General features: G+C 55.0%; 3 protein-coding genes across 4 annotated transcripts; 1 reads left to right on the top strand and 2 right to left on the bottom strand.

The window, feature by feature from the left end:
• The first annotated feature begins 718 nt into the window (after nt 1-718).
• On the top strand, nt 719-2,867 carry GPR182 (G protein-coupled receptor 182). 2 transcript variants are annotated; one of them, XM_036454547.2, is made up of 2 exons: nt 719-934; nt 1,509-2,867. In XM_036454547.2, exon 2 carries the CDS (start codon nt 1,525-1,527, stop codon nt 2,722-2,724), a length of 1,200 nt encoding a protein of 399 aa, XP_036310440.1. In that variant the 5' UTR covers nt 719-934; nt 1,509-1,524; the 3' UTR covers nt 2,725-2,867. The 2 variants fall into 2 exon arrangements, with proteins under 2 accessions (XP_036310440.1, XP_036310439.1); XM_036454546.2 differs by having other exon boundaries at nt 720-934; nt 1,400-2,867.
• Nucleotides 2,868-7,471: 4,604 nt separating this feature from the next.
• ZBTB39 (zinc finger and BTB domain containing 39) lies at nt 7,472-13,449 on the bottom strand. The gene is made up of 2 exons (XM_036454545.2): nt 13,298-13,449; nt 7,472-11,979 (listed from the first exon to the last, which is right to left on the bottom strand). Exon 2 carries the CDS (start codon nt 11,933-11,935, stop codon nt 9,794-9,796), a length of 2,142 nt encoding a protein of 713 aa, XP_036310438.1. The 5' UTR covers nt 11,936-11,979; nt 13,298-13,449; the 3' UTR covers nt 7,472-9,793.
• A 6,223-nt stretch (nt 13,450-19,672) lies between these two features.
• Nucleotides 19,673-27,778, bottom strand: TAC3 (tachykinin precursor 3). The gene is made up of 7 exons (XM_045587430.1): nt 27,603-27,778; nt 26,912-27,023; nt 23,861-23,963; nt 23,650-23,679; nt 23,475-23,528; nt 23,015-23,095; nt 19,673-19,958 (listed from the first exon to the last, which is right to left on the bottom strand). The coding sequence occupies exons 2-6, from the start codon at nt 27,017-27,019 to the stop codon at nt 23,016-23,018; spliced, it is 375 nt and encodes a 124-aa protein (XP_045443386.1). The 5' UTR covers nt 27,020-27,023; nt 27,603-27,778; the 3' UTR covers nt 19,673-19,958; nt 23,015.
• Nucleotides 27,779-27,952: the final 174 nt, after the last annotated feature.

Genomic DNA, 27,952 nt, shown 5'->3' on the forward strand with positions numbered 1-27,952 from the left:
TCCAGGACTCTCCCTGAAGCTCAGTGCTGCCCCTCCCCACCCCAGATCCAGTCTTTCCTCTCTTTCCAGATTCTCAACTCAAATCTCCAAAGGAAGGCTGGGAGAATGGCAAGGTGGGAGGGGGAGTCAGCGGAGGAAGGGCCAGAGCGATTAAGAGTCTGACTGATTTTTACACTATTTTAGCCCTCCCACCCTGTCCAGTTCTGCATCAGTAGGAATGAAGACAGACGTGGGAGAGAGGAATTCCAAGCTGATTTAGAGTGGAAAACACTTGCAAATGTAAAGCATTAAACACAGATCCAGCTCCGCACTAAGCACTTCGCCTCGGTGGCTCATTTATTCTCACACACATACTCTTGTCATTTGGCTCAGGGGATAGAGTGTCAACCTGTGGCCTGAAGGGTCCTGGGTTCAATACCCATCAAGGGCTCGTACTTCAGTAGCAAGTTTGAGCCCCAGCCCTGGTTGGGTATGCGCAGGAGGCAATTAATCAATGGGTCTCTATGAGCTCTCTCCCCGTCCCTTCCACTATCTCTAAAAATAAATGGGAAAATATCCTCAGGTGAGAATTTACAAAACTAACTGAATAAATAAAGGAATTTTTTTTTTTCCCTAAAAGAGGTAAATTCGCACTGTTGGTGAGTGAGGAATCTGGATTTTAATGCTGCAGCCTGACTCCTCCCCACCACTGGCCCACTGGGTCTTTTTCCGTGACTTCCCCTCTAACTGGATTGGGGGAAGGCAGGAAAACTCCCGGTCCTTTCCCACAGAGCCTCAGCCAGTGATACTGCTTCCCGGATGAGAAGGGCAGCCCTGAGGCCGAAGCACAGGCAGCCGCAAGGCCCGCAAGGCCGTCGTCCCTCCAGCCTCCTTGCAGCTCCCCGAGAGTCCAGACCCTCTGCCTCCAGGACCGAGGTGCCCCAAGGAAACTCAGGTGAGTGCTGCCCTCTCTCAGGGAAGCAGGGAATGGGGCTTGGAGATAACTGCCTTTCCTGCAAGATCCACAGATGAGAGAGGGGGCGAGACAGAGAGAGAGAGAGAGAGAGAGAGAGAGAGAGAGAGAGAGAGAGAGAGAGAGAGAGAGAGAGAGAGAGAGAGAGAGAGAGAGGGAGGGAGAGGGCGTGCGAGCGAGAGCGCGCACGCAGTGCATCCAAAGCCCACATGACAAGACAGCCAAGAGCCTCCTGAGGAGCGGTGTGGGCGTGTGAGCGGAGGTGGGAGCAGCCAGCCCACCTGAGGCTGGAGAAGGGGGGCCTGGCAGGCTGGGCAGAGATCTGGCCTGTCCCACCACTGAGGCCCCTTAGCGACGTATCTCCGCTCTTGGGTCAAAGCTGAGAAGTAAGTTGTGTGCTATTTACTCACAGTTTGAACGTTCACTTCCCCTTTCTTGCCTCTTCAGACCCAGGATCTTTCCCCAAAGCCTCCTGGTCCCGGAGCCCTGCGACCTAGGGGACACAGAGCTGCTTTCCAACCTCCTTTCTCCTCCAGCACTCCCTTCTCCCCGCCAGGCATTTGCTGGTCCTCATGTCGGTCACGGCCAGCATGGAGGCCGGGCCCTCCGTCGGGGTCGCTGCGGGGCCCACGAGCGACCTTGGCGAGGTCCACAACTGGACCGACCTGCTCTACTTCTTCAACCACTCTCTGCCCGAGTGCCAGGTGGAGCTCAGCGAGAGCACCAAGCGGGTGGCCCTCTTTGTCCTCTACCTGGCCATCTTCGTGGTGGGGCTGGTGGAGAACCTCCTGGTGATCTGCGTCAACTGGCGCCGCTCGGGCCGGGCGGGCCTGCTGAGCCTCTACGTCCTCCACATGGCCATCGCGGACCTGGGCGTCGTCCTGTCCCTGCCCGTGTGGATGCTGGAGGTCACGCTGGACTACACCTGGCTCTGGGGCAGCTTCTCCTGCCGCTTCAGCCACTACTTCTACTTCGCCAACATGTACAGCAGCATCTTCTTCCTGGTGTGCCTCAGCATCGACCGCTACGTGACCCTGGCCGGTACCTCGCCCGCCTGGCAGCGCCACCAGCACCAGGCGCGGCGGGCGGTGTGTGCGGGCGTCTGGGTGCTCTCGGCCATCATCCCGCTGCCCGAGGTGGTCCACATGGAGCTGGTGGAGAGCTCCGAGCCCATGTGCCTCTTCATGGCACCCTTTGAAAGCTACAGCGCGTGGGCCCTGGCGGTGACCCTGTCCACCACCGTCCTGGGCTTCCTGCTGCCCTTCCCTCTCATCACGGTCTTCAACGCGCTCACGGCCTGGCGGCTGAGGCGGGCGGGGCGGCCCGAGAGCCGGCGCCACTGCCTGCTGGTGTGCGCCTACATCGCCGTCTTTGCCGTCTGCTGGCTGCCCTACCACGTGAGCCTGCTGCTGCTCTCGCTGCACGGGGCCGACATCTACCTCCACTGCTACCTGGCCCACCTGCTCTTCTTCTTCTACGACGTCATCGACTGCTTCTCCATGCTCCACTGCGTCCTCAACCCCATCCTGTACAACTTCCTCAGCCCCGGCTTCCGGGGCCGGCTGCTGAGTGCCGTGGTCCACTACCTTCCCAAGGCCCAGCCCGGGGCGGGCAGACGGGCCTCGTCTTCCTCCTCCTCCACGCAGCATTCCATCATCATCACCGTGGAGGGCGCCGGGCCCACGGCTGCGGGCCCCCACCACCCCAGCCTGCACTTCCAGGCACCAGACACCTCACCCATCTCCGCTCCTCAGTCTCTTACAGCCAGCTGAGGTGGGTCTCGCTCTCCTCCCCCATGAAGTAGAAAGCTGGAGGTGTCGGTGAGAGATTGGGGGGGGCGGGGGGGAGACGGGGGAACAGGGAAAAGGGTCAAAGTACTCATGGTCGGTCCACTGGAGTCTACCTTATACCTGGAGGCGGGGAGAGGGGGAAGGGGCAGAGAGGGATCAGGAATGGGTCCTTGGTGTTGTCCTATTTGTCTCAGTCCTTGTGTCCAAGGCAGACGCATGCACAGGAGAAAGGGTGAAATAAATAATAGAGCCAGCCGTGACTCTGGATCTCTAAAAGGCTGCACTTGCAGCTGTGAGCGGGAAAGGAGCTAAGGCTAAACAGATGCTCAGCAGAAAGCACACGCGCTGCAGAAATCACCCCGGGGGGAAGAGTGAGCTCTGCAAGAACCCCTCAAAACTTTCCTGTGCATGTGTGTGTGTGTGTGTGTGTGTGTGTGTGTGTGTGCGCGCGCGCTTGCCGATCTCCCAGCGCACCACGCACCACACAGGCTGTGGGGACAAGAGGCCAGAGGCCAAGAAAACAGAAGGTCTCAGCAGGACGTTTCTGGGCAGCAACCTCGGTGCTGTGGGAGTCCGGGGAGCGGGGAAGAGGGCAGGGTGAGGCCGAGGTCTGCATGGACACCCCGCAGCTGGCCTGGCAGGATGGTCCTCCACCCCCTTCCACCATCCAGGAAGTTCTCCATTTCCTTGTTGACACTCTCCCCTCCGCTTGTCCATCCGGCGCCCCTTCCCCCAGAGCAGAGGAGCTGCCCCAGGGTAATTGCTCCTCACAGCTCGCCCCTCTCCTCCCAGCTTTGGATCTAGGACATTTCGGATCTAAACTGGATGCTCTCAGAAACCCACCCCTGTTCCTCCCTTTCTCCCCAGACCGTAGAAAAATAACAAGAGACATCCATTCTGGGAGCAGGCCCTGGGACAGCCAGCTGCAAGCACTGACAGATGCTCTGGCCCCTGCACAGGACAGGATGCAGTAATTTCCCAATTCTGTCACCGGCCGGGGTTCTGGTATTCTTCTCTCAGTTCCCATCCTTGTACTTCTTTCTCCCGGGTGTAGTCTTTTCACGATTTACCTGTCCAGCAACTTACTTCTGGTAACACTTGTCTACCGGTAGGACGAGAAGTCCTCTTGGTCAGCGGTCGCCAACCTTTCGGACTTCACGGACCTCCAGTGGTCCACGGACCACCAGTTGGCGACCGTTGCTCTTGATAACAAGCAGATCTTCTGGAAAGGCTGTCAGTCTGGAAAACTAGGACCATGTCCACGAACTCTGGTGGAAGCAAAGCCTAAGAGCAGGTTCAAGTCCACAGGTTCCTTGGTCTCTGTCCTGTCGGTGGAGACCGGAGGGCCCAGAGACACAATCGCTGAGACCTCTGTCCTGCCCAGGGCTGTGCGTCTGGGATGTTTAACTTGGAATAAGTCATTGGCCCGGGGTGCTGTCTCCTCTGCTTTCAGAAATCTGAACCTGCATTCAGCAGATGCATAAACATGCGCTCCAATGGTGTGTGCCCGTGGGTCAGAAGCAGGGGGAAATCGGTATCTATGATCCACCTGTGCACTGGGCCCAACCTTAAAGGTTCTTAAGCTACAAACAACTGCTCGGTGGCACAGAGCTGAAGGCTTTCTGATAGATCCTCCCTTCCTCCAACTGATGGAAAGATGCAAACTCCATCTGCAGCCGGACATTCCTGAGCATTGAACCACCAATCAGCACCTGCCAAATACCCTAAGCCCCCCTACGTCCCTAATCATAGGCCTTACATGAAACCACCCATCAGCGTGTGCTGAGTGCCCTAAGCCCCGTCCCCTATCCTCCTAAAAAGTGCTTGTACCCCGGCCCTCGCTCTCTTCCGCTCCTCTCTCTGGAAGCAGCCGGCAGTGGTCCTCTTCTCTTCAATAAAGCCTATGACCTGGCATCCCGGTCTCCGGCCCTCTCCATTTCATCTTTCATTCTGGCACTTTCCACCCGGGAGAGTCCAGGGTGTACAGTAAGGGCTTCCCCCAATGCAGGAAACACAGTGAAAACTTTCTTCCCTTATGCCCCCGTAAAAACCAAGCCAGCACCTGATGCCCATATCACTGCCTTCCCTGACTCGGGCTCCAAGTTTCCTAAGAAAACCCAGTTTTATATCTGCCACATCCCAGGTTACCCGAGTCCACTTCCCCAAGGTTGTGGTCTTCTCACGGTTTCACTCCCACAACCAGTTATCTCCCTGGCAGCGCATTTCCTCAGGGCCTTGGGAGGAGGGAACAGGCAGTGCTGACGGCAGCAAGGCTGCTCAGCTCAGCACTTACTGCGCAGACGGGGCCAGGGCCAGGCAGGAGCTGAGACCAAATGGGCCACATCGCACCCTTCCCTGTCGGGAAATTATGCCAAACCTCTGCCTCCTCTGTCTGACCTGCCTCTCCCCACTCCGACGTCCCCTGTCACAGGGCATTAGATGGCACTGGCAAGACAACTTATTGCCAATTTTCAAGTCCACTAGACATTGGCTGAGTTCCACTTCACTCTCTGGGCCGACAGATCCCCTCAGGGATGGTCCCCCTGAAAAAGTTGGGTCATTGACTTAATTTCCCACTAAAAACCGGTCAAGCCCTAGCCAGTTTGGCTACGTGGATAGAGCATCGGTCTGTGGACTGAAGGATCCCAGGTTCGATTCCGGTCAAGGGCATATGTCTGGGTGTGGGCTCAGTCCCTGGTAGGGGGTGTGTAAGAGGCAGCCAATCTGTGATTCTCTCTCATCACTGATGTTTCTCTCTCGCTCGCTCTCTCTCTCTCTCTCTCTCTCTCTCTCTCTCTCTCTCTCTGCCTTCCTCTCTGAAATGAATAAAAATTTATTTGAAAAACAAACAAACAAAAACTGTCAACAAGTTAACTCTGGGGAATTCCAGCTGCAGGGAAGGAAAAGGTCTGGGAGGGATCGCTCAGGCTTGAAAAAGCCTAAATCTGCTGAGCAGATTACTGACACTCAACGGGTGACTGTCCAGATCTTCCAACTCAAGGGATGAGCATGATCACAGTAAACAGGAAAAGAACTCCCATGTCCAATTTCCTTTTTTTATTCTAAATAAAAACCACACTTTGTGCCGAACAATGGAATATAAAAGAATCAGATGTACAACGATTTTAGACATCTACTATTTGGGGGGGAAATGTTTACAAAATATACAAAACTTTACAGCAATAGATAGTAAACACTTAAATATTAGGAGGTCAGTACTCATTAATTTAATGGAAGGAGTTACACATCAACAACTGTTCTCCATTTTGTAAGAGACTTTAGCTAGTAGAAGTGGGAGGGGAGGGTGGACTGGACAAAGGAAGGGTGTTAAAGAAATACTGAAATCCAAACAATTCCATCTTCATCCTGATGTCAACTTACGATAACCACATTGAAATGAATGCTGTGTACCCTCCCTCCTCCTTCAGTGCGGGCTAGGGAAAAGGAGGTGTAACGACTCCCATATGGGCACAGATTCTCCACATAGCCTACTCCCATGGCAATAAGTTCAGTGTCCATCCATAGAGGAATTTAAATTCATTTCCACAGTAGAGTCATCTGGGAAAACAAAGGGCACAGCACGAGACCAGAAGAGGGAGAAAAATCATCAGTAGCAAAACCTCACTGGGAGAAGGTATTTAAGCCCCAAGACTTGTCCTGGAGACAAAGGGTGCTGACAGGTCAGAAGAGAAGTCAGAAAGAACTTTTACCCATGCTGAAACCAGTTTGGCTCAGTGGACAGAGCGTCAGCATGTGGACTGAAGGGTTCCAGGTTCGATTCCGGTCAAGGGCATGCATGTGCCTTGGTTTCGGACACATCCCCAGTAGGGAGTGTACAGGAGGCAGCTGATTGATGTTTCTCTCTCATCGATGTTTCTAACTCTCTATCCCTCTCCCTTCCTCTCTGTTAAAAAAAAAAAAAAATCAATAGAATAATTTTTAAAAAGAACTTTTACCCATTTTTCTGGTTCTTAGGGGCCACCTAGGCCAGAGCCCCACCCCCACCTCCTTTCTTCCCAATTAGCCATGAACTAGGCACTCCATGGAGTCTTAACATTTAGGGCCCAATGAGGGCCCAGCAGAGCCTCCCGGCGGGCAGCAGGCACAGAAGAGCCGGGATGATGGTCCCCTCCTCTGGCCACAAGCAGCCTCTCTCTTTAACCCAGGGCGCCGTCCAAGGAGCCCCTCTCCCGGGGAAGCAGGCTGAGAACAGCCTCACGCTCCGTTTAATGCTCTACCATTGCCATCGGAAAATTCTTAAACATCATTTTTAAGTAAAGGGCTTTGCCAATTACGTAGCCAGTCTGGCGTACAGAACAAGAAAAAGGAGGACACGGGAGAAGACATTCAAGGGTCAAACAGAACCTCAAAAGGAAACAGCAGGAGACAGTGCTAAACGGAGTTCCGTGACAAAATCAAACAAAGGTTGAAAAAATAAAAAACTCAAAATAAAATGAGTATCTTCCACTAGGTATCCTAGAGTGCCCTTTGCCACACGCTAGTGTTTCAAGTAAAACAGTTCAGAAAAGGGGGAGCTGGAGGCAGGGGCAGCAAACGTGACTGAACGGAGGGAGGGGTTGGGTGTGAGTCCAGGGGACAAGTGGAGAAACAGGGTTTGGTCATTGAGCCTCATGAGCTACTGACCCTGCTACATGCCTGTCTGCAACCACCTGGCCGCCCTGATCACCACGTGGCCTCAGGGGGACCAGGGAGTGCAGTGTGTTGTTTATAGTGTTTCAGGGGCAAAGTTTCAAGGATTTGCTTTTTGGTTTACTGGCAAAAAGGGAATACTTCACAGTTTCAGGTTAAGTATACAGACTACCCAGCATCCATGACGCCCTCTGATAAGGAAAAGGGTCTGTCCAGCACACTCGCTGGGTTCCAGTACCAGCTCCCTCAAATCTGGCCCTTCAGAAACCAGTCCTCACCTACCGTCTGGGCGGGATGGCTCAGGCTTGAGAAGCTTAGCAAACACTTGACGGTAGGCTTTTGCACATTTTCTTTCTTAACTTTCTAAAGGTCAGTGTGGGAAAAGGAGACGCTCTCAGAGATGAACAGTCTCAGCACTGCTCTCCTGACAAGCGTGTTTCCAGGGAAGATTCGTAAGTTGGGTTTAGATGGTGAAAGGGGGCCATGTGTACAAGTCCCTTCATGGAGTGGCCAGCAGAGAGCCATGCCCTCCAAGTCAGAGGCTGGGGAAGTCCAGGGCTGGGGAGAGGCAGCAGGTGCACCAAAGATGAAGCTTCGGTTTGCCTGTATGTCTTCATATAGTGTTCCGAGTTTAGGAGGGATGAGAAAATGTGCAAAAAGGTCCTTCATGTGACTTGGTCCCCCCAGACCGGTCCCCAGTCTACTCCATCACAGGACGGGAGGAGGAGGAAAGGCCTAGGAACTTAACAAGCCCCAACTTTCTGGTTTCTTACATCAGCTGCCCCTGGGTACATTCTGTAAGAGCCTGTCTGGGGAGAACAAAAAGAATTTGCCCTGTTTAAAGGCTTGAAACGTTCTCTCCCAGTTCTCGCCTACTTCCCACATTTCTGGCCAGGATCCTCCCGCGGATATGGCTCCTTGCTGGGGAGAAACTCATTTTCCTGAAGTCTCTTATCCAAGAGATGCTGGGTAATATGCATACAAAAATAAAAATAAATAAATATTCATGTCCAAAAAAGGCTTTGTGAGTTCATTAAAAACCACTTGCTGCCGAGTCCCACCAGGAGCAGGGTCGGGGCCTAGCTCAGGGACCCCCAGCGCTGGCCTGAGCAGGTGAGGTAGTGTGTACTGAGGTGAGCCGATGAGGACGTGAGATCAAGGGCCCCCTCAAAAGCCAACTAACAACAAAGCCCCCGGAGCTGGGCAGAAATGTCTCCCAGTCAAGGGAAGGCCCTGAACTAGCTGTCAGCCAATAGCGCCCACTGGCGGCAACACAAAGACAGATCAGGATAAATTCCAGCAGGTCAAAAGTCAACTGCCAATGCTCCTGCCCCAGTGCACAAAACAGGTTACCCAGCTGGGGCAGAGAGGCCTCCGCTGCACACCACCAGTTACTCAGTCCCTTCCATCCTGAAGGGCTTCCAGTCCATCACCCCCCTCATGGGTCTTCTCATCTACACGACAGGTCAAACACACTTCTAGGCGGGAGACAGGATATAAATTAAGGCAAGGCTGCTGCTGTCAGAGACATCCCCACTTCTCCAACAGAAAATTCACGGTGGGTGGAGGTGGCCAGAGGACGCAGAACCGACTATATCCTCCCTGTCCTCTTGGCCCCCCGCCCCCGGGAAGGCCTGACGTCCTGGGCCATCACTCCATGAAACCGTGTTTCTTTGGAATTGAGGAGAAAAGAGAAACCTCCCTTCCTGTCCATCCAGGCTGCCACTTCTGGTGGCCCCGGCCAGGATTCACCCCAAAGCTTTCTGATCTAAATAGAAAGCTCAGTCCCCAGTTTGGATCTAGCTTCCAAAAGATCTGACTGTCCAGTCAGCAGATTAGAGGCGTGGAAGAGCAACAGGCACCTCCATCCCTGTTGCCTTTTCTCTGCTGAGGGCCTGGAATGGAACCTGAGGTGAGCTGCCCTGCTGACTAGTCTTTTCTAAGCGACCACACTGCCAGACTCGCTCACGGCTGGTTGTCCCAGACGGAGGTCTGGCAGTTCTACCCACAGTGAGAACGCTCCCCGCCTCCTCTATTCAGTGAGACTGTTGGTTGGATTCTTAGCAGCATAAAACTCGGGAGGCTGGGGGAGGGGGATCTGGCTGACACCAACTACCTGATGAGATCCCAAGATCAGCCTCAAAAGAATAAAAAAAACACGGCCCTTCATGAGCAAGAACAGGTAAGGAGGTAAACATGATAGGGCCGCTGCTTCTCTGAAACAGTAACAGCTCATGTGCTATTTCTTCTTTTTTTTTTTTTCTTCTTTAAACGCAAGAGGACAGAATTCCTAGCAAGGCAGAACTGTAACTTCAGCTAGGGGTGGGATGAACAGCCACTAGGAGAAAACCGATGTCCTGGCTGCCACCTGGGGGCGCCCCCGGGCTCCGGTGGGACCCAGTCAGCTGTCCGGGCTCTTCTCCGCCTCTTTGGAATGGATGATGTACATGAAGGTCTGCTCGATGGTGAAGTCGGGCGGGAGGCTGCCTTTGTGCACGCCCACGTGCTTGCTCATGAGGTTCAGGGTGGAGCTGTAGTGGCCACAGACGGTGCAGCGGTACATGAGGGCCCCCGAGTGCGTCTTCAGGTGGCACTTGATGGTCGAGCGGCCTCGGAAGAACTTGTGGCAGACCTTACACTGGTACGGCTTCTCGCCCGTGTGGATCCGCCGGTGGTAGTTGAACTCGCTCGTGTGGGCAAACCTTTTGCCACAGACCTTGCAGCTGTACTTGCTGTTCCCAGGCTGGCCCTGCAGCGCCAGCTCCTCGCTCAGGAACTCCTCCGCTGGCAGCTTCCGCTTCGGGAGGGCGGGGTGCTGCAGCCCAAAGCCGGGCCGGGGGTCGAGGCCGCCGCCGCCGCCGCATTTGTGCTGGCTGACGTGGTAGCGGTAGGCGGCCTCCGACTTGAAGCTCTGGCTGCACAAGTGGCAGCGGAAGAGGGTGTCTTCCAGGCTTTGGTGCACGGCCATGTGCTTCTCCAGGAGGTGCCAGTCCACGAAGCTGTTGGCGCAGACGGAGCAGGAGAAGACCGAGATGCCGAGGTGGGAGAGCATGTGCCACATGAGGCTGCAGAGGTTGAGGTGGCGCTGGTCGCAGACACTGCAGGCCTGGCCCTTCAAGGTCAGATGGTCCAGGATGTGGCCCCGGACCACGTGGAAATCTTTGGCCAGCGCCTTCCCGCAGGCCGCACACTTCAGTTCCGCGGAGGCCGCCCCCGGAAACAGGCCCAGCTTCCCGGGCAGGGGGTCGCTGGGGTGGACGATGATGTTGTTCTCGAATATCCCATCCCGTCGGTGCAGCGTCAGCTGCCACTGGGTGAAGAACTTCGTCTCACACATGTCGCAGGAGAAGAGGAAAATGCCGATGTGAGACAGAACGTGGGTCACCCGGGAGTTTCGGTCCTGGAAGTGGGTCTCACACACCTTGCAGTTGCCTGTCAGCAGGTCCACGTGGTCCCGGGCGTGCTGCCGGATCAGCTGGATGTTGGGCTCGAGGACCTTCTTGCACACCTGGCAGGGCATGGCCTTGTTCTCTCGGTTGTCGCTGTCCCCGAAAGTCAGCTCGTCCTCGCTGTCATCACTCAGCTCGATCACCTCCTCCGCCGTGCCCATCTCCTCGGCGGGGTCTTCAAACTGCAGGTCGTCCTCCCCCAGGTCCTCCAGCTGGAGGTCATCCATCTGCTCGAAGCCCGGGTCTTTGGAGTGGTCGCTGTTGCTCAGACAGGAGTTGGTCCCCGTGGTGATGTCTATCGCATTGTCCGGGGGGAAGAAGCTGTTTTTGCCGAAGTCCCCGTTGCTCTGAAGCTTGTACGGCTGGCAGGAGCTTGTGCTGGTTTGGATGGCCATGCTGACCGTGCCCAGGGCTGGCTGGGCCGCCACACTGGGTACAGAGGTGAAAGGAGCAGGAGCATCGTGGTCTTCGGTCTTTGGCGGCAGTGGCTGCTGCGGCAGAGGCAGGCTGTGGTTAGAGTCACCGGTAACGTTTCTCTCTTCGTCTTTATAGCTTCCCCCAGCATCGCCAGGTAAAACATAGTTTCTCTCAGGACCGAAGTGCCCCCCGCCACCCCGGAGTTCTCCGAGGGGATGGGCGGGTTCCGCCGAGCCGCAGCCCAGGGTGCCCGCGTGGCTCTCGCCGGTGCTGGTCAGGGACTTGGCCGCGGCAGTGCCCTCCAGGTCAGGGAAGGTGGAGTGGCAGGCCCGGAGGAGGTCCTCCATGCCCAGGCGCTCGGCGACCTCGTAGATGACCCCGACGTTGATCAGGTCTGTGAAGAGCTCGGACGTGTAGACAAAGCTCAGGATCTTCTCGAAGTTGGCGGGGGTGATGAAGTCCACCACGTAGGTCCTGGCGGCATCGAGCCCGGTGTTCAGGAAGAGGTTCTGGAAGTAGCCGGCCGCGCAGGCCAGCACAGCTTTGTGGGCCGGGAAGGAGCGGCTCCCCACCACGATGGTGACGTCGCACATGGTCTCCGAGAGCCGGCACTTGTTGAGTTCCTTCAGCAGGTTGTTGGGGTGGTTGGTGCTTTGTAGTTTGATCCTCATGCCCATCTTCGCAGCTCCTGTGAAGTGGCCTCCTTGTCAGCACGGGTAATCTGGGGACAGCAAAGAGAGGAGACGGATGGCCAAACACATCCCTGCCGGCCTGGGGGTCCCCACACCTCACATGGGGAGCAGGGGGAGCAGACATGGAGAGCTGCTCCATTCTGCTGAGAGCAAGGAGAGCAAACATGACAGGACCATCACCCCGCTCCCTGCATAGACCAAATACAGAGCTGTCACACCCAGAGCCAAAACCACTGAAACAAATCGGAGAGCTCGGTCTTGAAGAGAGAGTCAGTGAGAGAGGTTGTAGGCCTCGGAGCCAAGCTAGGGGTATCCTCTCTGACACAACCTTATGCTTCATGACCAGAGCAACTGGCTCCAATGAGTTTCCTCCTAACTACAGCTGTCCTATCTCACTACATCATACACACATGTAAACAGTTAGCAAAAGCCCTTTTAGCTGCTGGGGAAAAGGTAAGGATGCTCCCTCTGCCTTTCAGTTTTCTAACGTTGCTTGTCCTTTCAGTCCCTCAGTAAACCTCCTGCTCATTCTTGAGTTCCCGTCTCTCCCTACCTGCACCACCTGCCTCCTCTCTCCTCTCCATGACCCAGAGCCATTCCGACACTGACCTCCTGCCTTCTCTGTAAGCTATGAAGTTAGAATACTTTAGAACTCAAAGGAGTAAAGCAAAGTAGAACCTAACTGTGGTATTTAGTATTTCTTAAATATGCTTGATTTTTTTTCCCCACCGCCCTTTCCCGGGTTAGATACTTATGTTGACACGAACTAAGAGGTTTACTTGCTGCCACGAGAAAACATCTAATGGTGCGGGTCAAAGGCTGGCCCCATGGCCCTCTTCCCCCTGGGAGCCCGCACCCTGAGGGGAGGGCGGGAGCACCGGTCCGCCCCCGCCCACCTCGCTCACTCCGCCAGCTCCCACTCCCGCGGCCGGGCGCCCCGGCATTGTCTGGTGCCAGCCCGGCACCCCCGGGCCCTGCGGCCACCCTCCGCCGCCGGCAGGTCGGGGCGCCGGGCGGCCTGAGCGCGGGCAGGAGGGGGCAGGCTCCGAACTTGCGAGGGGGCGCCCCCACCATCCCGGGGCGCCGGTCTCCCCCCCGGAGGCCGGCCCGGGAGAAGGCACCGGATCGGGCCGGGGCACTCCGTTCGGGGGACACGGAGCACCTCGGCCCCTCCTCCCCCAGGAGCCCGGAGTCCCCGGGGGCGGGGGCGCGGGGCCGCCGGAGGCCGGGGGCGCCGGGGAGGTGGGTCCGGCGGGGGGAGCGGGCGGCAGGGCGCCCCCGAGGGCGAGGAGGCCAGGGCGGGGGTCGCGCCCCGGCGAGGGCAGCCCTCGGCCCGGCCGCGCTTACCCGGCTCCGCGGGGCCCCAGCACCATCGCCGCCGCCGCCGCCTCACACAAAGGCCCCGGCCCGCCGTGCCCGGCCCGACGAGGAGGCGGCGCCGCCGGCCGCGGCCAGAGTCTCCATCCGCCGCGCCGCTCGCCGCGCCGGCCCGGGCCGCCCCCGCCGCCCGGCCCGCAGCGCCCCCCGCCGTCCCGGAGGAGGCAGCGCCCCCCGCCGCTCGGGCGCAGCGCCCCGCCCGGCGGGCCCGGAGCGAGGAGCGCGGGGCGCAGAGCCGCCGAGCCCGGAGGGGCTCCGCGCGGCCCGGGACCCCCTCCGCTCCGGGCGCCGGGACAGCCGGCCGCCCCGCGAGCAGTTGTGGGTGTTCCCAACCTCCCCACCTCAGTTTCGGCTTCTCTGCAGCGCTGATGCCCGGGAGGAGGACGCTCCCTCCTCCCTGCTGCCCGGGGAAGCCAAAACCCGACCCCAACTCCAAGCTCCCGTCCACGCTCTGGCCGCCTCCCCTGTTCTCTGCTCTCCTCCCCGGGACGCAGAGCTCCCCGGGCTCCGGGCCCTTCTGGTCCGGCCTCTCTCCTATCTCAGCGCGGAGATAGGAGGCCGCTGCACAAACCCCCACGCAGGCACAGGGGAGGGCACGGTGTGGATGGAGGGATGGAGGGGTGGTGGATGGGTGGATGGATGGGAAGAGGAACACACAGGATGATGCCAAGGGATCTAAGCCGGTTTGGCTGTTCAGCAATCATCAGTTAGTTTGTGTCTCCTTTCCCACAATCTGACTGACTGGTGGTAGGTTATAATGAAAGCAAGCATTCTACCAAATGCTACCAAACATGAACAGGGGATGCAAAAACCGCCCTGCAACTCCTTCCTGGAGTTTGGGGTCAGGCAGTACCAAACAGTGCTGAAAGAGGCTCAGTTGAATACATAAAGCTACCACCAAATGCCCTGAAGTGGAGCATCAGACAAGCAACAGACTCCCAACCTCCAGCAAAACTCAGACACCGGGCGGCAAGGCTTGCAAGTTTAGCCTTTCCAACCAACTACTTTAACAACCTGGAGAGAGAGGGAGAGAGAGGGAAAGGGAGGGAGAGAGGGAGGGAGGGAGGGAGGGAGGGAGGGAGGGAGGGAGGGAGGGAGAGAAGAGAGAAAACTGGGCCTAAATGGAGTCCCTTGTGCTAAAAGCACATTAACAAACCAATTGCCGTTTCAGCAATAACGAAGCTAGTTGCAGTCTCAGCCTCTCCCAGGAATGTAATCTTAACCAGTCAGTCTGGAATTTCCTGGTCAGCACTAGTGAGGAAATTTGCCTGATAGGCCAATGCCGCCCCAGAGGCTGGTAACCTTGTCTAAAACAGCCCACTCCCCCGCTCTGCGTGGCTCAGTGGTGGAGTCTGAACCCAGGAGGCCATGGTGCCATTTCCCATCAAGCACAGGCCTAGGTTTCGGGCTTGATCCCCAGGAGGGGGCCTGCAGGAGGCAGCCGATCAAAGATTCTCTCTCATCATTGATGTTTCTCTGTCTCCCTCTCCCTTCCTCTCTCTGAAATAAATAAAAATAAATAAAAACAACCCACTCTTTGCTAAATCATTTCCTTGCCCCACCCCCTTTCTGCCTTTAAATCCTTTCCTTTTCTACAACTCTCCTGAGCTCCTTTCTATTTGCCACATGGAATTGGTGGCCTAATTCATGAATCGTTAAATAAAGCCAATTTGATTGTTACATTTACTTGGTTGAATTTTGATTTTTAATGGTAGCAACCTTGCATCAAGCAAATCTATCAGCACCGTTTTCCCAACAGGCTCAGATGATGATTAGCATTTTTTGACAATAAAGTTTTCTAAAATATATTCTTGATTTCAGAGAGGAAGGGAGAGGGAGAGATAGAAACATCAATAATGAGAGAGAATCATTGATCGGCTGCCTCCTGCACGCCACCTACAGGGGATCGAGCCTGCAACCCAGGCATGTGCCCTTGACCGGAAGCTGATCCTCTATCCACTGAGCCACACTGGCCAGAGTGGCAATGAAGTATTTTTAAATTAAGGTTTGTACATCAGACATAATGTTATTGCATACTTAGTAGACTACAGTATAGTGTGAACATAACTTTTATATGCACTGGAAAAACAAAGTATTTAACTCACTTTACTGCAGTAGTCTGAAAGCAAACCCGCAGTATCTCCAAGGTAGGCCTGTATGTATTTGGTCTTCATCACTAGTCCAGGCATAGTGTTCCTAAAAACCTTGAAATTTCTTAAGCGATTGGGAGCCATAAAGATGTCTTTTGTTATATTAATGAGGCTCTGGACTGAACTTCAGGATGGCAGCTGATTGCCAGGAGAGCCAATCTTATGATTAGGTGGTTGGAACTTTCAGTCCCACCTCCCCCCACCCCTTACCCCCAACCCAACCTCCAGGGAGGGGAGAGCAGGAACTGGAGATTGAATCAATCACCAATATTCAATGATCTAATCAATCATGCTGTCAAGTGACCTCAAAAAGAGTCTGAAGGCTTTGGCTAGAAATAAATGTTAAAGAGTTATTCAAAGGTCCTAGGGTTTGCACACCAGAAACACAACGAGGCAATACTCAGAGTAGTCTGAAGAAGAAAGAAAAGCTCTAAGTTCCTACAGTGAAAAGTACATTCTTGTCCTGGATGATTTGGTTCCATGGATAGAGCATCAGCCTGTGGACTGAGGGTCCTGGGTTCGATTCCAGTCAAGGGCACGTGCCCAAGTTGCAGGATTGATGCCCAGTGGGGGGCATGCAGAAGGCAACCAAGCAGTGATTCTCTCTCATCATTGATGTTTCTATCTCTCTCTAGCTTTCCCTTCCTCTTTGATATCAATAAAAATATACATTTTTAAAACGTTCCAGTTAAAAAAAAAAAAAGTACATTCTTGAGAAGAATCAGTCTGATATTCTGAACCTCTGCATTGGTCCAAGATGGTAATTCTCAAGATGGCATAGTGGCTGGATAATGGATGTCAGGAGGTGTGGATACAGGAATATTCTATCCTTAGTCTTTTCAGGGCAATCAGAGACTTATTTGGAGGTCTGATGTATATCCAGGCATTGATGAAGGACTGGAATTTCAAAACTTGAAGTTCCCAGCCTAGTTAAAACAAGGATAGGATCATTTCCTCATGCTTCAACCTACTTGATTTTAGTAATTTAGCAGCTTAACTATATGACTTCATTTTATTCCTTCTCTACTGTATTTTCACTGATGAAAAGGGTCACACACTAAACCTGACGAGCTCAGGGGGGCCGGCATGGTGGGCCTTACAAACTCAGAGGCCTACAGGATGGTCTGAAATTAAAACGTGCTAACGAGAGGACTCTTCCCCCTCCCCACGTGGGAGTCTGTACTTGTTCTTCAATAAATTCCCACCTCTGCAATAATAATAAAAATAATAAATAAATAAATAAATAAATAAATAAATAAAGAGACTTGCTAGCTAAACTTGACTCATGGGAACAGTCATGTCCTAGGCCAGTATCTTCTTGACAAAGGTCAATCTTACCTGAATCTATGCCCTTTTTGCATCTATGATAACAAACCTTTGGAATGTCAGACTAATCCCCTTTTCCAGTCCCCTCAGGGTGAAATCTCCACCAGAACACAGAAACCCTCACTGTTACTTTGTTCTCCTGCATACAATCTCTATGTGCTGTAAAAGTTACTTTTTAACTATCCTGTGCCCTCTACTGTAAAAGAAGTATTTGTCTCTTCATTTTGGTTTGTATCCAATGTCAGAGATTTCCCCCGCTTTGCTTTCTCTCGCCTCCCTAATCTATTGTCAGCAGATTTCACATAACCCTCCTTAGGCCTCCTCCTTTGATTGTAATGAATCAAATAAAGTGTAAAATTGTCGTCCTCGGAGCATTTTCTCCACCGTTGATATTTTGCTTCCCAGAAATTGTCAGTTTGGCTCAAATAAACTCATAAAAATTCTTAGAGGTTTGGATGTTTCCTATGTTGAAACTTTGTCATCAAGTCTCCGTAAAAAACAAACGGCAGTTCAGAGAGCTCCTGGGTTGGCGGACGCTGAGGGGTTCGGGAGAGGAGAGTGCAGAGAGAACAGAGAAGCTCTGTGCCACTCTCCCCGTGCCTTGCTCTATGCACCCCTCCCACTGGCTATTCCCGAGTTATTTCCTTTTATAACAAACTGGTCACCTAGTGAGCACATGGGTTTCCCGAGTTCTGCTCTAGCAAATTAATGGAACCCAGGGCATAGGTCCTGGGAAACTCCATTCTGCAGCTGACCTGGGCCTGGATTGTCATCTGAAGTTGGGGGGCAGTCTTGTCAGAATAAGCCCTCATGGAATCGGATATCATCCCTCGGTAGCTAGTGTCAGAGCACGGCTTGCTGGTGTGGGAAAACCTCCTACACACGGGCTGGAATTGGGCTCAGAACCTTTAGGACTGAAGTCCTTTCAAAGTAAGTCACCGTGCAGTCACAACCGCACATGCGCAAAGCTACAGTACACGGAGAAGGGCTGAAAATTCCATCAAGGTCTTGTTGACCAGGTATTTGGGGGGCCTCAACCTCTTTACCTCAGGAAAATGAGGGCCAGGATTACCTCACGAATTCTCCAAGCACAAAACTGGAATCTGACTTAAAATCTGTCTCCAGCTCAGCCAGTCTGGCTCAGTGATTTATGAACCAGAAAGTCATGGTTCGATTCCCAGTCAGGGCACATGCCTGGCTTGTGAGCTCGATCCCCAGGGTGGGTCGTGCAAGAGGTGGCTGATCAATGGTTCTGTCATCATTGATGTTTCTCTCTTCTTCCTCTTCTTCTTCTTCTTCTTCTTCTTCTTCTTCTTCTTCTTCTTCAAAATCAATAAAAATATTTTCTAAATATGTTAATTAATTAAATAAAATGTCTGTTTGTCCTGGAATCCTCAGTACTGCCACCAGAGAGCAGCCTTTCTACATTTTTGCTCAGCACACGACACTCAAGTGTGAGAACCAGCTCCTAAGCTTTCGTGACCCACATAAAGTCCCCAGGCTGCACACAATTAAACCCTCTGGATAGGAGATTCTGAAAAGCCAACAAGATGACTCACCGAAGGAAGGCTTGAGGATCTGGGGTGGGGACACTCTTTGACCTCTAGCAATAAACCTGATGCCAAAGACACTGAGGTGAGCTCTTCCTCCTGCCCAGCCCTCCAGTGCAGCTACGGGTCCAAAGGTGCCCGGCCAGGCTCTGGAAGGGGAGAGCTTTTCCTGGGAAGAAGCGGCCGCAGGGAGTGGCCTCTGGCTCCGTGGCCCTCTCCCTGTGCTCCTTTGGGAGAGCTGACTGTGGACCTATATCAGGGCAGTTCAGGGGCTTGGCCAAGGCCCCTGCTCCAGGCTAAACTAGGGAGCCTGGGGACCTCCTAGGCTGTTCCATTGGGGCACAGGAGCCCCTTGGGACCGTGGGCTGATAGCTAGAACAGCAGATTAATAAAAGACACCCACATACACCTCATTGAAATGCCTCACACATGGACCTCTCAGCTGGTTACAGGCTGGTAACCGCAGCATTATAGAGGAGTCTGAAATAAGTGTTTCCCTTGCCGAAACCGGTTTGGCTCAGTGGATAGAGCATTGGCCTGTGGACTGAAAGGTCCCAAGTTTGATTCCGGTCAGGGGCATGTACCCCGGTTGCAGGCGCAACCCCAGTAGGGGGTGTGCAAGAGGCAGCTGATGGATGATTCTCTTTCATCGATGTTTCTCTCTATCCCTCTCTCTTCCTCTCTGTAAAAACTCAATAAAATATATTTTTTAAATAGTTTTTCCCTTTATGACAACTAAAGTGGCCAGTTATCATTGTAAACTCTGTGTCTGGGTCACATCTCACCCCCAGCCCCAGTGCAGAGCCCATGCTTGACGTTTGGGGCCGAACGATGACACAGCGCTAGATGCCTCCTCCTCGGTGGCTGGGTCTTTGCACGGCCTTGATCCCCGCTCCCTCCTCTAAGGAGAGTCAGATTCAGAGAACAATGTCTCCTGGGCCCATCCTAGAAATTCAGATGAAGCACTTCAGAATATGTTTATTGACCTGAAGCTCGTTTGTGAAATTCATTGAGTGCAGGAAACCGTCTTCCAAATTCATTTATCTATGCTTTCAATCACTAAATAATCTTCTGGTACTAATTGTATGAAACACTGAGTAAGGCACTGTTGGGAAAATTGCTGTGTACAAAATAAAGATAACTCTAGTTAGATATGATATATCCGTGTGTGTGTGCATATCATATGTACTTATGTATGTATGACGTGGTTGGAAGAGATAAGGAAGAGGAAAAAACACACACACCAATCCACCAACCAAACAAATACATCACTCTCGGCCATATGTAAAAATCCTTTATTGTGGAGGCGGCCAGGGGAATATATGTCAATGCCAGCTGGAAGTGGGGGGTCACAGTGCACTGTCCACAGCAGCGTTGGGTAGAGGGACGGGGAAGGAGGCTCCGCACAAGGGTGCAGGCTGGGGAGAGAAGGGAAGTTGGAGAGCATGCACTTGGGGATTAGGAGGGGGTGACGGGGGTTGTTCACGATGCAGCCAGGAGAATGGAAACAGAGTGCCGAGGACCAAAAAAGTGAAATCACATCTTCTGTCTGGTAACACTCCCACCAACCGCCAGCTGGGGGAGCAGAGGAGACGGGAGGGGCATCTGTGAGGGGGAAGGAGAGAGAACAGAAGTCATAGCACAGCTGTCCCCAGCCTTTGAACTAGAGACTAACTCTCCGAGCTGCAGGTGCTTGCCCTTTTCCAGCCGTGTCATGCTGATGCTCCTTATAAACACCTGTGCTCGTGGTCTATGGAGGCTCACATAAAAGATGCAGTGACAGCCCCAGTTTGGCTCAGTGGAGAGAGCGTCGGCCTATGGACTGAAGGGTACTGAGTTCCATTCCGGTAAAGGTTAGGAGGCAGCTGACCAACAAGTCTCCTCATCATGGATGTTTCTATCTCTCCCTTCCTCTCTGAAATCAATTTAAAAAAATATATTTTTTAAATGTAGCGACAGAAATGAAGTTTATTTTTTTATTTTATATTTTATTGATTTTTTTTAATAGAGAGAAAGAGAGAGGGATAGTTAGAAACATCGATGAGAGAGAATCATCCATCAGCTGCCTGCACACCCCCTACTGGGGATGTGCCCGCAACCAAGGTATGTGCCCTTGACCGGAATCGAACCCAGCACCCTTCAGTCCACAGGCAGATGCTCTATCCACTGAGCCAAACCGGTTTTGGCTGAAATGAAGTTTATATTATCCTAGCATCCTCATGAGCCAGGCATACAGGCAGCCCTGGTGCTGACGCTCCTCCGGCCTCACCCAGTCCGTCCTCCTCTCTCCAGAACCCCTCCCTCCCGCTTCCTGGCAGGGACAGGCCCAGAGACCACTTCCTCTTTCCGCAGTTTCACATGAATGAAATCAGATGGTACAGTGATCTTTGCTGATTCATTTCACCTAATCCCTTTAAATGCCAGCCACCAGGGACCTTGTGTCCTGTTCCTCCTGGCACCGCGCAGGTAGAGAATGCTCGGCAGCGGAGAGATTATGAAGGCTGCAATTATGGGCCTGGTCCCTCTGAAAGAGCCTGGCCTCACCAGCAAGCAGTGAAAGTAGATTTCCACAATGCACTTGTTTCTGCTATTTGTATAAAATACTATGGCAAAAATTGCACTGTAATTATCTTTATGGCTGATGCACAACGCCGGGGGAGAGGGTGCCATCCAGATATAGTTGCCCGTGTAATTATCTGGCGGTCGGCAGGATTGAAATAACCATCTAATGAGAGCAAAATGATACGGCAAGTACCATGTAATCAGTGAGTTACGATTATTATGGCTCTTTGCGCCCTCTCACCCCACACTGCACGGGGGGGCTGGACCCCGTCTCTGGGCCCAGGGAGTCTTGCACAGGCAGCGTGAGCCACAGCCAGCTCCTGGGCCTGGTGTCTCCCTCGAGACCAAAGAGTGTGGGTGATAGGAAGGCAGGCAGGGCCCCCCTGTGATAAGGGGGGGGCAAAGGAGAGGCTTCCGAGTCCCTCTCGTTCCCCCGGCTTCCCCGCCTGCCCCCGCCTCTGTCTTTGGAGCCAACGCAGCAGTTGAGCCGCTATTGCCGTGCGTGGGAGGGGGTGTCCAGGCGGAAGGCTGTGTTTTGACTGGACACTTCCCGGGGGATCACACCTGCATGGCCAGTGAGAGATCTCAGCCCACTCAGGCCTGGTGCAGCGCAGACCGCTCCGGGCGGACCCCACGGTCACAGCAAGACCCGCACGGAGGCTGTCCCGGCGCGTTCTGAACCCAGGGCTTAAGGTCCTCGCAGCCCAGCTCCGCCACGCCCTGTGCTCACCCGCCTGAGGCGGGGAGGTGAGGCTCAGGGGGCATAGTGAGGGCTGGACCCCATTCAGACTCAGCCCACGCCCGTCTCCGCGAAGGACCCAGGGCGGCTGAGGTGCGGCTCCCAGCCCCGCCCCCTTCCCCCTGAGCCTTCCCGAGTTCCTGGCGTTCCTTCCCCTCCCTCTTGGCAGCACCGCACACGGCCCTGCGATGGAGATGGAGATGGAGATGGAGATGGAGATGGAGAGGCGGAGCACCCGGCTCAGCTGCCTGGGGGCACACCCCTTCCCTGTGGCCGGGAGGTGGCACCTGTGATTACCGATGGCGATCTCTCCCTTTGGCACCGATCAGGAGAGAACGGAGTTTAAACAGCAGAGGCTGTCCATCGAAAAGCAGCAGGGGACCGAGATGAGATGAAAGAGAGGCCGTGTGTGTGTGTGTGTGTGTGTGTGTGTGTGTGTGTGGTGTGTGTGGTGTGTGTGTGGTCTGTATGTGTGTGAGTGTGTGGTGTGTGTGATATCTGGGGGGGGGGGTGTGTGTGTGTGTGGTCTGTGTGTCTGTGTGTGGGGTGTGTGTGTGTATGTGTGTGTGTGTGTGTGTGGTGTGTGTGTCTGTGTGTGGTGTGTGTGTGGTGTGTGTGTCTGTGTATGTATGTGTGGTGTGTGTGTGTGTGTGGTGTGTGTGGTATGTGGTGTGTGGTGTGTGTGTCTGTGTGTGTGTTGTGTGTATGTGTGTGTGTGGTGTGTGTGTGGTGTGTGTGGTATGTGGTGTGTGTGTGTGTCTCTGTGTGTGTGTGTTGTGTGTATGTGTGTGTGTGTGTGTGTGTGTGTGTGTGTGTCTGTGTGTGTCTGTGTGTGTGTGTGGTGTGTGTGTTTGTGTATGTATGTGTGGTGTGTGTGTGTGTGTGGTGTGTGTGGTGTGTGGTGTGTGGTGTGTGTGTGTGTCTGTGTGTGTGTGGTGTGTGTATGTGTGTGTGTGGTGTGTGTGTGGTGTGTGTGGTATGTGGTGTGTGTGTGTGTGGTGTGTGTGTGTCTCTGTGTGTGTGTGTTGTGTGTATGTGTGTGTGAGTGTATGTGTGTGTGTGTCTGTGTGTGTCTGTGTGTGTGTGGTGTGTGTGTGTCTGCGTGTGTGTGTGTCTGTGTGTGGTGTGTGTGTGTGTGTGTGTGTGTGTGTGTGTGTGTGTGTGTGTGTGTCTGTGTGTGGTGTGTGTCTGTGTGTGTGTGTGGTGTCTCGGACAAGCAGGTGCCTCTCAGCGTCGGTGTGTTTGGCAGTGCACAGGGCTGGGCAGTGTGTTTTATGCGCACCAATGCCTGCGGCACCAGAGGCAATGCTTCTCGGCAGCTGCCTGCCCACAGTCCGGCCCTCCCGCCCACCGCCCTCACCTCATTCCACGTTGGCGTTGGCGGGGTACGGGAGGCTGCCGGAGCGCGGGGCGCCCTCGGGGGTCCCCTCAGCAGGCGGGCCTGGGTGAGGAAAACAGTGTCCTTAGAGGGATTTTTCTGGGTGTGACCTTCACCCTGAATCACAGCGAAGGGCTGGCGACAGGGCAGCCCTGGAAGGCAGAGCTGGAAGGAAGCTCGGTGTGGGAGACGGGGGTGAGGGGGGGCCAGAGCCTCCCTAACCCACCCCCCACCCCCCGCCCCCCAAGGCTGCAGCAGGGCCGGCGTGTTGGAGTCCCAGGGCGGCTCCTGGGAGCCCTGCGCTGGATCCAGGCTGACCGGGTAGACAGGGCCTGGAACCCCTGAGGCTCAGAGAAGCCTGTCGGTCCCTCTGAGGACAGACACGCGGCTCCGGGCTCCCGAGTCTCCGGCCCGGCCCGGCCCCTCCGCCCCGCGCACGCACCTGGCTGGCCGTTCCTCTTGCCCATGAGCCCCACGAAGAAGTCGTGCATGTCGCCTGCGGGAAAGGCAGCACGTCCTGTGGCCGCCCGGCCGGGCCCCACGCCCTCCGAGCTCCGGGCAAGTGGCTGGCAGAGGGCCGGGGGGGGGGGGGGGGGGGGGGGGGAGAGGCTACTCACGTTTCTGGAGAAAGGACCGTTTCTTAGGATCTGTGGAAACAAGAACAAGTGTGTGGGGTCTGGAAAGGGGTGATGAGGGAGCTTCAGATCACAACTCTCCATTATTCACTGAGCCGTCCCGAAGGGGTCTCCCAGGCCGACCTAGTCCCCGGAATCCTGCCCCCCAAACCCACCCCGTCCCCCACATCCCTCTCCCTAGGCTGCTGCGTACTCTTGCTCGCCTGGCTCAGAGCCTTGAGCAGTTCATCCACCACGGAGACGGAGTTGTGGTTAGTGAGCACCTTGAGCAGCTCCTCGATGTTCGGGACCTTCTTCTGGCGGAGAGAAACGGAGGGCTGAGGCAGGGGGCTCACACCCAGGCCCCTCACTCTCTTCCCACAAGACAGAGATTTCTCTGGAGTCCATCACAGCTGACCCCGACAGCTTGTTTCTCTCAGGATTTCCTCCGGCGGGGAGGGAAGAGAAGCAGGCTCTCTCAGGCTTCGGTCTGTGGGCCCGGGGACCAGCGGGGACGCGTCAGAGATGCCCACCTCCGCCCTCGCCGGCCTGCACGTTAACCAGGCTCCGGGGGCTCATACGCACAGCAAGAAGCTCAGAAGCCCTGGAAAAGGGGACGCACCGGGCATCCCTGTAGCCGGGCCCATCCCGTTTGCCCGAGACGAAAGGCCTTCCTGGGGGGTGGCTTTCCCCGCTCACGGTGAGCAGACCTGAGCAAAACGGAGACAGTGGCCAGCTGTCCCCATGCCCCAGGGCCCCGTGAGCCTCTTCCTGGGGCCCTGCCCAGCTGCTCCCACCCCTCAGTGCGAAGGGCCAAAGATGGGGTTACCCCCCTGGGGGAGCAAGTATGGGACTGCCCTCTAGGACTCCCCCCACTCACAGGAAAGGCCCTTCCGACAGAGCAGGTGTCCTCTGATTGTGCCCCGTGACGGAGCCACAGATGGCACTCCCCCTGGGGCGGGCCGGGTGGGAAGGGGGACACCTCTGCAACCCTGCAGTCCCCCGCTCTGTGCGATGTCTGCGGGTGGCTCTTTTATTATTATTATTATTATTATTATTATTGATTTTTTACAGAGAGGAAGGGAGAGAGTTAGAAACATTGATGAGAGAGAAACATGGACCAGCCGCCTCCTGCACACCCCCCACAGGGCATGTGCCCGCAACCAAGGTACATGCCCTTGACCGGAATGGAACCTGGGACTCTTCAGCCCGCAGGCCGACGCTCTATCCACTGAGCCAAACCGGTTTAGGCTGTGGAAGGCTCTCTCCCCGTGGCTCCCTCCCACTGCCTCTTGATCTCTTTTCTTCCCCGTGGGTTTCTGCCTCAGGTTCTCTTCCCCTCGCCCCTGACCGCCCTGGCCTCGGAGCTCCAGGAAGGCACCGCTTCTCCCCCTCCTGCAGGGAACCCCAGAGTCCAAGCAGGCGTTCTTAATTGTCCTGGTGATTTATTTTCAGTAACTTGGGCGCAGCAGGTGGTCGGTGGGCACGCCCCACACCCCAGGCTACTTAGCTGCAGAGACAATGACAGTGACCATGCTTGGAGGGTCTCACTTTGAATCTCACAGGCGCCTCTCTCTCCAGAGTCCGAGGGTCCCTGGGCTGCAGACCCCACACGGAGGCACAGTGACAGGATGCGGCCACTCACACCAGCCCAGCCTCCGAGGCACTCGTACTTCCTCCCCCTTCCCTCCCCAGTCTCCCTGGTTCTCAGACCTGCAGGAGAAGGGATGGGGTAGCAATCTCTCTCGCTCGCTGACGAGGAGGGGCAGGGACTCAGAAGCAAGTTCGCCTCAGAAGAATAGGCCCAGATATCCTGCCCACCTCGAGCTGGGACTCTGGGCTCTGGACACGGTGTCCAGCCCATGTTTGGTAATCCCTATGTGTTTTTACAATCTGGTTCTTTTTTTTTTTTTTAATTAAAAATAAATTTTTAATTAAAAATGTTTTTAAATTGATTTCAGAGAGGAAGAGAGAGGGAGAGAGAAACATCAATGATGAGAGAGAATCATTGATGGGCCACCGCCTGCACACCCCCCACTGGGGAACAAGCCCCCAACCTGAGCACGTGCCCTGACCAGGAATCCAACCGTGACCTCCTGGTTCATAGGCTGACGCTCAGCCACTGAGTCAAGCCGCCAGGCTGAACCGGTTCTGGTCTTTTGAATGCGGTACAACTACTGCCACTGGGAGGCTGCCAGCCTGCGGTGCCCTGACCCGCTCAGAGCTGGAGGAAGGTTGGCCCCTCCCCGCCCAGCGCCCAGTTCCCTGGCAGCCCCTTCCCCCGACTGTCCCCACACTCTGCCCGCTGCCTGCAGTGAGATGCTAAACAGACATGAGCTGGAAACGCAGTTAGACTTCACACACTGAATTTGTAATAAGTTCCACCTCTAATCATCGTAAAAGCTTTTTTTTTGTACCAATGTAATCGCTATCGTCCCAAAACCTTAAAACGACTTTCTCCCCGTGGCCTGACAAGTTCTATTCCTTTTCTTGGAGGAGCTTTGGAAACTGGGGCCTAGCCCTTATTGTGTTTGTTTTTTGTTATTATTTTTCTATCCTGACGAAGCAGAGACCGGAGGAGGGCGAGGAGAGGAAGAGGGAAGGGCTGGGATCTTAGGACCACCTGAAGTTACGGGGTGAACGAGAGAGTTTATTCAAATTTTGAAAACAAAATAATACATGTAATTGATCAGTAAAACAGCACACAAATGACCATGTGCGGGAGAAATTCTGACTGTGTTTCATAACCTCCAGGGAGTACATAGAATCCCCTCAGCATCCCCACCTCTCACCCCCCCGCCCGCCGCCCGCCGCCCACCGACACCACCACACACACACACACACACACACACACACACACACCTCAAAGGAACAGACCCTGAACTTGAGCTGGACCATAGGGAACCTTAGACCAACCTGCCCCCACCCCCACCCTTGCCTACCCCTGGAAGTACCATCTAATCACCAAGCCAGCAGTCAATCAGACGAGTAGGGCACTTTTTATATGCAAGGTGTCAAACCTGTGCAGAGGGACAGACATCCTTTCAGACATGCCCAAGACAGTGAGCACATGGGCTGAGCAGATAAGCAGGGAAGAAACACACACACACACTCTCCCTCACCCCCCATCCCGGTAACTCCCAACCCACCGGCCGCACCTCCCCACCACCCCTTCCCCTACAGCTTTTGGAACCAGCAAAGCTGTTGCTCCCATGATGTTGCCCAGCACTCTGCCAAGGCAGGCCCAGCCGGGGGTATGCCTTACCTCTTTGTGGTCCCTATTGGGTACCACCTGCTCCTGTGACTCCTCACCGACGGCCCCGAGAGCCAGGCTGAGGGCCAGGACGGCTGCCAGCAGCAGGGCGCTCCGCATGGTGCTAAGAGTGCAAAGAGACAGGCAGGGGAGGCGGGAGGAGGACGTAAGACGAGGGAGAACACAGGAAACGTTCCCCACCAGCAGCCTAGCCAGACCCTGCCTCCCAGCCCCCGACGCTCCTGCCCCAGCCCTCGTCTGGAGAGGGTACCTCTGAGCAGGGAGACGTCCCTGGGCTGGTTTCCCTGCTCCCCCATCAGACACATCTCCCCAGGATGTGCTCCTGGCAGCAAGGAGCAAAGTGCAACAGTGCCGGGACTCGAGGCTCCGAAGGGAGAGGATGGGTTTATAGGACGTGTGGGGTCTGTTTCCTGCCTCAGCTGCAGGAGGGGCCCTGGACTCTCTTTCCCAGCACGAGGCAACCCCTAGACTGAGGCAAAACTTTCTCGTACAGAACCACCAGTCCACAGCCACAGGCTGCGAACATCACTAGCTCCCAACCCCTTTCTTCCTGCCTCCTTCTCACTGCCCAGCGCCCGGCTCCCGGATCAAAGGCGGATCAAAGGCGGCCACTTCCTCTACTTCTCCCGACTGTCCTTCAGTGCCAGCCTCAGTCCTTCCCACCTTTTCCCGCTCTGCCTACCTGTGGAGCCGCGTGGTGCCTACCGCGGGAGGGTCTAGCAGAATCAGGGAGCTGGCCGGATTACTGCCCTGATCTCCACAAAGCTGCTGCCGCCGCCGCTGTGAAGAGAGAAGCGGGAGTAGAGGGGATCTGGGAATGTGGCAGGATCAGCTCCCTGATAAAGGCTCTGGGAGGGTCTGGGGGAGCCGGGGGAGGGGCCGAGAACCACCAATCCCAGGATGGCTGGAGGGGAGGGGAGAGGCTGGTGGGAAGGAGGGCCTAGGCTGCAGCCACACACACACACACACACACACACACACACACACACCTAACTCTTCAGTGCGCTGGGGTTATCCAGCAGGCCACTTGCA

This window comes from Pipistrellus kuhlii, unplaced genomic scaffold (assembly GCF_014108245.1).
Source record: "Pipistrellus kuhlii isolate mPipKuh1 unplaced genomic scaffold, mPipKuh1.p scaffold_m20_p_3, whole genome shotgun sequence".
Taxonomy (NCBI): Eukaryota; Metazoa; Chordata; class Mammalia; order Chiroptera; family Vespertilionidae; genus Pipistrellus; species Pipistrellus kuhlii.